The sequence below is a fragment of the Anguilla rostrata genome, chromosome 5, assembly GCF_018555375.3.
Source record: "Anguilla rostrata isolate EN2019 chromosome 5, ASM1855537v3, whole genome shotgun sequence".
In the NCBI taxonomy this organism is placed as follows: Eukaryota; Metazoa; Chordata; class Actinopteri; order Anguilliformes; family Anguillidae; genus Anguilla; species Anguilla rostrata.
In genome coordinates, this window is record NC_057937.1 from 8,304,130 (window position 1) to 8,314,172 (window position 10,043).

The window sequence follows — 10,043 nt, forward strand, 5'->3', positions numbered from 1 at the left end:
GTAGGCCAGCAACAAATTGCCATCCCTGTACAGATGTCTGACTCGAACAAGCCATGTTTATTTGAAGGCAAATACTAACAACATACCACTATGCTGTCATGAGGAAAAATATAAGCACTTTAGCAAATCTAAACTAAAATAGTGGCATGTTTATCAAATAATGGTGAATGTGTTTTTGAAGCTCAATCAAGCTGGACATAGCTTATTTCAAACATGCTATTTGCATACAGCTATACTGTAGCTTAGGTTATTTAAGCATGCCAGGATGAATGTGTATGAGGGTATGAAGACTCACCTTTTCAGATTGCACCATGGGTCCCCTGACCCCCTTTACATAACCTTTCTCTCTCTTTCTTTCTTTCTTTTGACTTACTTTTGTATGATGTTACAGTAATAGCTGTGTCTCAATATGCTATCTGTCTAGTGGTACTTTCTTTAGTCACATTAAAATTCTTGTTTGTTAGCTTGACATTGCACCTATTGATTATAAACGGGCCCCAGTGCCTCCTTGGTGATAAGGCATTTTTGGATGTTCGCCACTTCTGTTCTGGATAAAAGCGTCTGTCAACTGATTGTAATGTAATGTAATGCAAAACTGTACTTATACTTTTCTGTTATTTTCTCAGCAGCTGTGTTCTGCTATACCTCCAACACTGCTGTATGCTGTATGCTAAAATGCAAATGATGCTATGTCCTCAAATTTGAACTCTGCTTTATGCGCACCTGCTGTAATTGGTATTTCAAAATTTTTTAGGTTTGACGGTAATTACGTTTTTTGTGGTTTATCTTCTCTTGCTTCTCAGAAGACGTCCTGCCTTAAAGGCCAGTCAACCGCAATTATGTCATCGAACATGTCTCCCTTTTGTGTCATATCTCATACCGTTTGGTTCCTGTTAAATCAGCAACCTCAAAATGAACACACATGGTCACAGGGTCTTCCCATCCACACACATATTTCTGAAGTGAACTTGCCAGCATTAGACGTTCCACCGAGGTAAATGGTCTCAAACAAGACTGCTAACATCCTAGCATCTACCACTCGTCCTAAAAACATACAAGTGACAGGACTGGCACATAAATTCTCTATGAAGTACTTGTAGATTTTGTAATTAGTGCCAATGCATGCTGACTCAAGAAGTGGTCTGTTGCTGGCACACTGGCTTTAGGGAGCAGGGGAGATGAAGGAGAGGTGTTTGCCCTTTTTTTCGTTTGCGCACAGAACAGAAGAGAGCTGCTAGGCCTGAGCTGCAGAGAGAGCCGCGATGGGATGTGGGTTCGCTGCCAGCTCGCTCTGAAACAAACGAAGACGCGATCCAGGAACCGCACGAAAAACTCAGGCGTGCTCCTGGAAATGGAGCCATGTGACTGTTCCCCACCAATGAGCAGGTTGTACATAGAGAACAGTAAAAAAATAATAATAATAATAAATTTAAAAAGCTGCACACCAAGGCTCAAACAGTGGCATTTACAACAGCATTGAACACATTAAGGGCAGTGAGAAACACAAACCCTGGGAAAGTGTTTGGTTGGACATACCAAGGTTATATAAATCATCCTTATAATTGCCATTCAGTACATTCAAGTTTAAACACATTCCTTGAAGTTCAATTTCAATTTATTGACAATGTACTGTATTCCTTCAGTGTTGTAAATGAGAATTTGTTCTCAATCACTTTTACCTGGTTAAATAAGGGTTAAATAAATAAATAAATACATTCCTGAAAACCCAAACTTAATTTCAGGTTCACACCAGGCGTGACGTGTCTATTAAAATGGTGGTTTTTCGAAACTACCTGTCAGTATCCCAGATCATGTTCTGACTCTCCCTCTGTTGCCATGATACTTACGGAAGTTTATTAAAGATGACAATAAGCAACAGCGCTGGATTTCCTGTTCAGGTCCAATGAAACAGCACATAAACGTGTGCGAAGCCGGGTTTAATGCAAAAACCTGGTGACTGTATGCGCTGCCATGCGGTTAACCAGAACACCTCTGGGGGCAACAGAAACTCCGCCCGCCTTCCCCGGGGTCACCACGTCACGGGCGCGCCTCCCTCCCACTTCCTGTCTGCTTTGAGCGCAGAAGACATGCAGTGTGCGATGAGCCGGCTGCCGTTGGCTCCGTGACAGAAAAAAAAGAAAGACGAGTTTCAGTCGAACGTGTGTGGGCTTTCGATATTTCCAGCTTCTGGTCACCGTGTTTATTACTGAACGCGGTGCCTGGCAGTGTCGTTTCTGGCTTGGGACAATGGCGGAGGTGGAACATCCAGGGGTGAGAAAGTAAAAGTCTTATCATGCGTTTCTTCCACCTGTGAACTGAGCCAACCTGATTTCTCTAATTAGTTCTACCTCCTGGCTGAAGAATTGAGCTAATTAGCAAGTCCAGGAGATTGGAACAAAATAACAGGGAGAACTTTTTTCTTTCCTGAATCTGGACACAGAAGTACAGAAAACACAAATTACCCCCAGACAGATCTATATTAAATTGTACCCTCTAACACTGGACAGGCGTTTCCATTGGTTTCCACAAACCCTGATTGTCAATAATCGAAGCTTCTGATGATACGGATTATAGGGCACTCTCATGAAAATGTTTGCTAATTTACATTTCATTTCCCAACAAAAGAATACTTTTACCTCAGTCATAAGGTACAGGCGAAAGTTCAACTTTTGGTGTTATTAAATAAAGATTCGGGAGTGAATTTTTCACACAACCCCTACAGGAGCTGCTGGATGGTTAATTCGGGTATGGCACCACACTGTGGTGCACGGATCAGTCTTACAGCTTTGAATCAAATCCGAATACAACCCAGTGCTGACTTTAGCTGGTAGCTCCATGCGGTCATGCACAACTGGGAAATTGAGACTGCTCACCTCAGGCTACATGAGCAACCACAGGTGAGGCCACATCTGTGTGTGGGTAAAGGGGCTGTGAGGTCACATGCTCGTTCTCAACAGAAATGTAGACCACAGGGGGACATTCGGACGTTGACTATAGACTACGGTGAAAGGAATTATACTTAGGTTCAGTCACCTGTTATTAGGCGACCGTTAACATTTCTCTGAAATGCCCACAAAATACACAGTTACTGCACCAACCACTTTGTCTTAAATGTAACAAATTTTTGTGCCTTTTTATCCTGAGATGTCCGTATAAGTTTGTAATTAAAGCACATTGCATTCTAGGGACACCATTTATCCATTTAATAAGCAAGAGTCAGGGTGTGATACCATATTTTAAAATACACCGCGAATTCAAATACATCGTACCTTCAAATATACTGTACTTTCTAGCTGTATTGTGCTGTGCAAGCTACAGCTTATTTCACAAGCTGCATACAAATACAGCTAATTATGCCGGTTGGAAATAAATATACTCTGCTTTCATTTCACACAAAAGTTGTATTTTATTCCTAAAATTGGAGTAATGTTAAAAACCTATAATGCCTGTGACTACAGGCCGGCATTTCAAAATATATCTGTCTATGTATCAGCCTGCACTAAGCTCCTGTTCCTAATTCTTACAATATACTGTTGTGAAGCTTAAACTTTATCAGGAAGCTGGTTCATCCCCAAGCTGCCATGCAGATTTTAGGCCTTAAATAGCATTGTATCATACCACAAACAAGGCTGTTCACAAAATGGCATTCTCTCAAAGATGACGTTTAATCGGTTATTTTTCAGAGATTCACAATTTCTGCTTCAGTATTGTAATATTTTCTGAACTAAATAATCCCAATATAAACCCAATAATCTCTGATAACATTGCATTCTTCACAGCATGTCACATTTTAGGCAGAGTGCATCATGTGTTTTTAACAGAAAACTAAACTTGCGCATCTACTTCCTCTTCAAAGTTAAAATACTTATCAGGTCAAGTCAGCTGAAACTCACTGAAGCAGATCCAATGGTACGGTAATTATTTCTTTATCATAAAACAGCCATTGAGTACTGTCACCTGTTTACAGCCCTTAGAGACAGTGATACTGCACAGAAGTAAACAAAAATGTTTAGAAATCTTAAAAAACCTAGATTTTCAAACATACAGCAAAGATTCTGCGTATTCACACCAGGATCTGCATTGTTTCATTAGACAGCAGAAAACATCAAATAAATAATATCTGTTATTGGTCAAGTGTAATTACAAAGGTAGAAGTTACCTGTGTTCCCACAGCATTTCCTCAGTATACGTCCTCTTGTACATTAGAGAGTGACCAGTCCCAGGACATCCATAGAATTGGAGTCATACAGGAGGAGATATAATTAAGTACAGCCTATGTGCACCATATGCCGTCTCCTGCTCAAAATCCAATCACCACCAATTTTCTTTTTCTCAGTTCTTGCAAACACAAAGCATTAAATCCACAAGGTAAATGTCTACTGCCCACATACAAGGACACACAGAAAATACAGAATTAGAATATCTGGAATCATTCTTTTTTTTTTTTTGGTGTGTGGAGGGGAAGGAGCTGGGTGGGAGGTGGGGGTTAAAATATCTTGCACTGGTTGATATCGAACAGCCTCCTTCGCTCCCGTTTTCGGGCCTTGTTGATGGCCGTCCGGACGGCGCACTCGAACACCTGCTGCACCCCCCGGTTGCTAATCGCCGAGCACTCCAGGTAGCCCTTGGCCCGGAGGTCCTGGGCCAGCCTCTTGCCCTCGGAGGAGGACAGGCAGTTGGCCCGGTGCGGCCCCATCTCCCGCTGGTCCGTCTGCGTGGCCACAACCAGCACCGGCACCTGGGGCAGGTGCTCCCGCACCTCGCAGATCCACTTGTGCCGCACGTTGGCGAAGGAGGTGTGGTTGGCCACCGAGTAGCAGAGCAGCACCACGTCCGCCTGCTGGTAGGACATGGGCCGGATCCCGCGAAAGGTGTCGTTGCCGGCGGTGTCCCACAGACCCAGGCTGATCTGGACGCCGTCCATGAAGACCTCCACGCCCGTGTTCTCGTACACGGTGGGCTTGTAGCTCTCGGGGAAGGTCTCCGATGTGAAGCGCACCAGCAGGGCGGTCTTGCCCACCGCCGTGTCGCCCACCAGCACGCACTTCACCGAGGTATCCGTCAGCCCGTTCATCGCTCAGCGCGTTTTCAGGCCTGATCCGTGCCGCTATTGGTCGAGCCCTCCGAGCAACTCCAATTCATGGGCGTGAGACATCGACTCTGGTCATATCTGAGGCAGAGTTTGTCTTTCTTTTTCTTCTGTTTTTTTTTTTTTTTTTTTTTCTAAATTTTGACTACCATAACATGCCCGTCAAAATCAGCATCAGTCAAAATCAACTGCGGAGCTTGTTTTGGTTAGAAATTTCAGTTCCCTTTAGATGCTACAATCCCCCACAGGTGCTGCATATGTCACAAACTTAAATCATTATCCAGATAGAATATTTTGCAGGGGGGGCACCTGATTCTTCATAGCCAATGAGCAAGTTTATCTGTAAAAAGGAGATAAAGGGTGGTCAGTGGAGACAAGGCCAGAAGGGTATTTCAGTGATACTGGTTTCCTGCCTGCAATCTTTTTTTTGTTTTTTGTTTTTTAGCTGACACTGCTGAAAAATAAAATCATAATTTTAAGCAATTTCAAATATTTCCTTTCTGTGGAAATTTCATATATTTCCTTTTAAAACTGCGTCACACAGCACTTGACACATGCACATCAATATTATAATTGTCCTGAAGATGAATAAAATATGATCTATGATTTTTTTTTTAACCCTTAAAGGTTAAAACACATGACTCAGAATTTTTAAAAAAACTGAACAACCACTGCATAGACAAATAACAAGATAGGCATGCTAATTCCCCGCTGGCACAGTGCTTCTTTCCTAAAACAAGGCCGTGTAATTGCATATGGTATGGTACTTGAGAATACATACAGCTCATATTGCTGCACCGACACATTTACAGTAGGTTATACTCCGCTAAGGATGCAATTGCCAGATGCACATCACATGCATATTCGTAAAGGTATGAATCTGGAGAGTACATGTGTCCGTCCTGTCTTCAACCACGTGCACTATTGTGTACTTAGGTCTGTCAAATCTTTTGCCAGAAGAGAACATTGGGTGGAACGGTCTTGGTCAGACATATGTAGTATTGAATAGGATTCTAAGAAAAGCCCGATCTGGTTGAACCTGGTATGCTCATAATTGTGCTAATGCCATTGTTTCTTAATGACACACTAAATGAAGCCTAGATATTAACTGACAGCACTGGTAACACTGAGATTCCACTCTCTTATCCGTTCCACACACTTAAGCACGCACGCACCGCTCTCGCTTCTCCTATGTTCTCGCTCGATCTACATGCCTGCGCCCCATGGCAGCCTGTTTACAAAGCCTCGCTCCGTTTAACGAACCTTTTTTAAACTTTGGTTTGAATTTTTATAACGGAACCGTAAACTGTCGATGTTTTGCCTTAAAACAAATCTGTCACTATGCGTCTCTACTGATGCCACCAGAATCTATACTCTGGGCCTGAATCTCAGCCCCCTTAATGATTTTATTCACTTCACTCACTTCAGAAGCTTAATCTGCTCAAAACTTGCATGCTAATGGGGAAAGCTAATGGATGGATTCACTGGGAATCTTCTGATCCACTATGTAGCACACATTAGACATTTAAAAAATATATATTTTCATCAAACTACTTGACGATGATGACACTAAAATCCAAATCAAAAATTAAATCTTGGTTAAAAACAATTCTGCCTTCCAGGTCCCTCTCATGTTAGAAGCACCTGCAACACTACTTGTTGCGGGTCTAATGTAATTTCTCTTTTTCACAAAAGTAGATACACAGATGGGCAATGGCCTTGGCGAGCTTTAGTAATGTTGTTGTTTTGGCAACAGCTGCAAGTCAACCGAGCATGAAAGTGACACGGCACGGTCCAAAAATCACAAAAAACAGCACAGTTTCTTTCTGTTTAAACATGAAAACAACACCTGTACGGTTTTCAATTCAAGACAAAAACAAATAGGAATCAAGTTTGGACTAGACATGATGGATACAGTGACTGAGCTTTGAATGGGTCCAAAATGAAGGTTTAGCTTTTTGGTGATGTCTTGCTTTTGGGTTGGAATGTAATGATAAACTGTTAGGGATTTCCATTTTACATATCTTATTTATATTATGTCCCAGCATTACTGCATCATAAGAATGAAACGGCAATTCAAGTTTGGTTTTTGTTTTGAGCTACCTTGTGGCTGAACAGTTTGGGTTCATACAATCCACAGAATCAAAATGAGTAAATACATTTTTCGATGAACAAGAAGTATTTTGCATCTGAGCCTATGATAACTTAAAAGGAAAAAGGTCAAAAAGCTAGAACAGTGCCTATTATGAATAAATAAGTTTAGTTTACTGAATGGTGGTGGTAAATGTTGTGTTTGTGACTGAAGTATAAAGCGATATACGATCACCATTTTTGCTTGGTATTTCATTTCAGTTCATTATAATAGCACCTATAAATGTCACTATTGTTACTTTATTAGTCATTTTCATATTTCTTCACTACATTAAATTACAATATTTGCAAGTATATTTTCATCCGTCAGTTGTCCATAAATAGGCTGACTTTGAGCCCATATCAATTAGAGATCAGTCTTCGGCCTTAGAAAACATCTCTTGTGTCCAAAAGCTAAACTAAATTCACAATTAAACAATGATTTCCCATTGAAAAGAGTTAGAGATGGATGTAATAATCTGTACGACACTACCAAACTAACCGTTCTACTTCATTAGGGATGTACACCAAAATTCAAACTCACTGGTTATTAGTGATATTATTTATGTATCTCAACAAATAAATGACAAAATAATGTAACACACGAATGATGTAACCTGGTAGGTCTACTTATATAACCATCATTTCTATAACAGTTGCTACCATACGTTTAAAATTATAGACTGCATTCAAATAAAAAAATTTAAAAAACAGATAACACAACATTGATGTGAAGCAGGTGGGTTTATCAACATCAGAAACACCATTTTGGGGAATGTCAGCAACTGGAAAACAGACTGTATGGACATTTCTCACGTACAATATTTGATTTCCTGTATGCACAGAATACCTAAAAACTGTATGCTGTTGAAATTTGAACATGATTGTCCCCCCCACGCTTCCAGTCATTAGAGTTTTGACTTCTTTTGAGCTTTGTCCACCTCTGCTTGGAGATAACAGTATCTGTAGACTAATATCCGTTTCAGATTCTATTACTATAGACTTCTATTAGATTCTATAGTTACTATTACGATATTTATTTCTTGTGATTAAACTTTGAATTCTTCTTACCTTTGTGTACACTGATCCGATTCTCAATCATATCTTTAAAAACAAATTTCAAGGGAGTGACTAGGGTTTTAATTAATTGATTATACGTGCAATAATGGGTTAACAAATATCTTTGGCCTTAAGAAAGTGTAATTTCATTAATTGCAATTTAAAAGAGCAAGGCGATTCTGTAGGCCCGCATCATGAGTGTTAACAGGCCTGTATACGTACGCCATTTACCACTAGTCGCATTGTCCCAGCAAGGATTTTATTTTTATTCTTTTCAAAATAATATTTGATATAACTTACAAACAGCCTCAAACTCTAAATTCATGAATGTAACACAACGCAAATACAATAATGTAATTATACCATCATTTTGTAATTTTTTATCAATAATTTTGTAATTATACAGTCAGCTTGATCTTGATGAATTTCTACTCATAAACCGTGTAAAATCAAAGAGTGGAAGCTCGCGTTCCATCTTCATCTTTTTTACTTGTGATTAAATCGACCTTACCGCTTCAACTGCTGTCACGGTGTAACTCTGCGTTGATGATGCGCGAGATGATGGAGCCCGGTTCAAGTACGACGTCGAAGAATGTCACCAAAGAAAGTGCGACGATGATTCACAGTATTGCCTTTAACGTGAAAAATCAGATCACAGGCACGCTTTGCGTTAAATCCTCAGTCTCGGAAAGAGATTTAATAAATGTGTGCGTTGTTATATTACACCTGAAGACGCTATAGGATGCGCTTGTTCATCTCACCACCATTTCAGCGTCCGTGCCACTAAATGCTACCGAGAAGACTGAAAAACTAAAGGGGAAGTGAGTTTTTTTTCCCTCAAGCGTGCATCATCCTGCGGCATCCGTTCAGTTATCTGAAGGTGTGTAGGCAACGTAGTTCTTTTAAGTCAACTTTGCTCTCAAGTCGATAGCGAAAATTGCGTGTGTTCCACAGTCAAGCAACTAGTGCGTAGATCGATTGCCATGCGAGCAAAAGAGAAGGCTTTATACATCACGTTTATGAAATGTTTAGTGGAATTACATTATGAACTTTTAGGTCGTATAGACGACAGTAGAATAATAACAAAGGATGGAGACACAATAAAGCCTTAAACACTAAATTTCCAAGATGAGAGGCCTATTTCTCTAGTTTTTACACCTTTATATTTTACTGAAGCAGACCGGAGTAAGACACCAGTGTCCCTCTGCAAAGGCTCCTTAACTACTATAGTATGTACGTATACCCACAGCGAGACAGTCAATATATCATTTACTTTAGATGTAACATTTGGAACGCTGGCCAGGGATTAATGTATACATGTAGGTGGTAAACCATAATGTAAAAACATCCATTCAAAAAATAATGTCCGACCAGTGCACATAAATGCAGGGGTAACATGGGATTTTATTTTCTTGTTCTCGTCTGTATTCAGCCTGCTACGTTCGGTAACAGTTGCAGTCGTTGAACAGTTTGTTTAGCACCACACATAAGTGCGTTACAACAGTCAAGCCTGCTGTTGACACCAGCACCTTTGCCGCACCGGGTGTAAGAAACGGCCCTAATTTGGTCATTATCAGATGGTATAAAGCCAGTCAGCACCTAAAACAACTCCCAGCTTCATTACATGCATATACTTGTTGCCATTGAGGCTCATTGATCTGCCCTTCTCCATCTCTTCTGCATCAAAAACGTAGTCTAAAGGAGAGAGTTACTCAATTAGCAAGCAATCCAGAAAAGCACAAATATGCGCGTGCATGAGCCTAGA

At 40.6% G+C, this 10,043-nt stretch overlaps 1 protein-coding gene across 1 annotated transcript; it reads right to left on the reverse strand.

Moving 5' to 3' along the window:
* Window positions 1–3,646: 3,646 nt before the first annotated feature.
* On the reverse strand, window positions 3,647–9,143 carry rhoh (ras homolog family member H). The gene is made up of 2 exons (XM_064334922.1): window positions 8,790–9,143; window positions 3,647–5,429 (listed from the first exon to the last, which is right to left on the reverse strand). The coding sequence occupies exon 2, from the start codon at window positions 5,072–5,074 to the stop codon at window positions 4,487–4,489; it is 588 nt and encodes a 195-aa protein (XP_064190992.1). The 5' UTR covers window positions 5,075–5,429; window positions 8,790–9,143; the 3' UTR covers window positions 3,647–4,486.
* Between the last annotated feature and the right edge of the window lie 900 nt (window positions 9,144–10,043).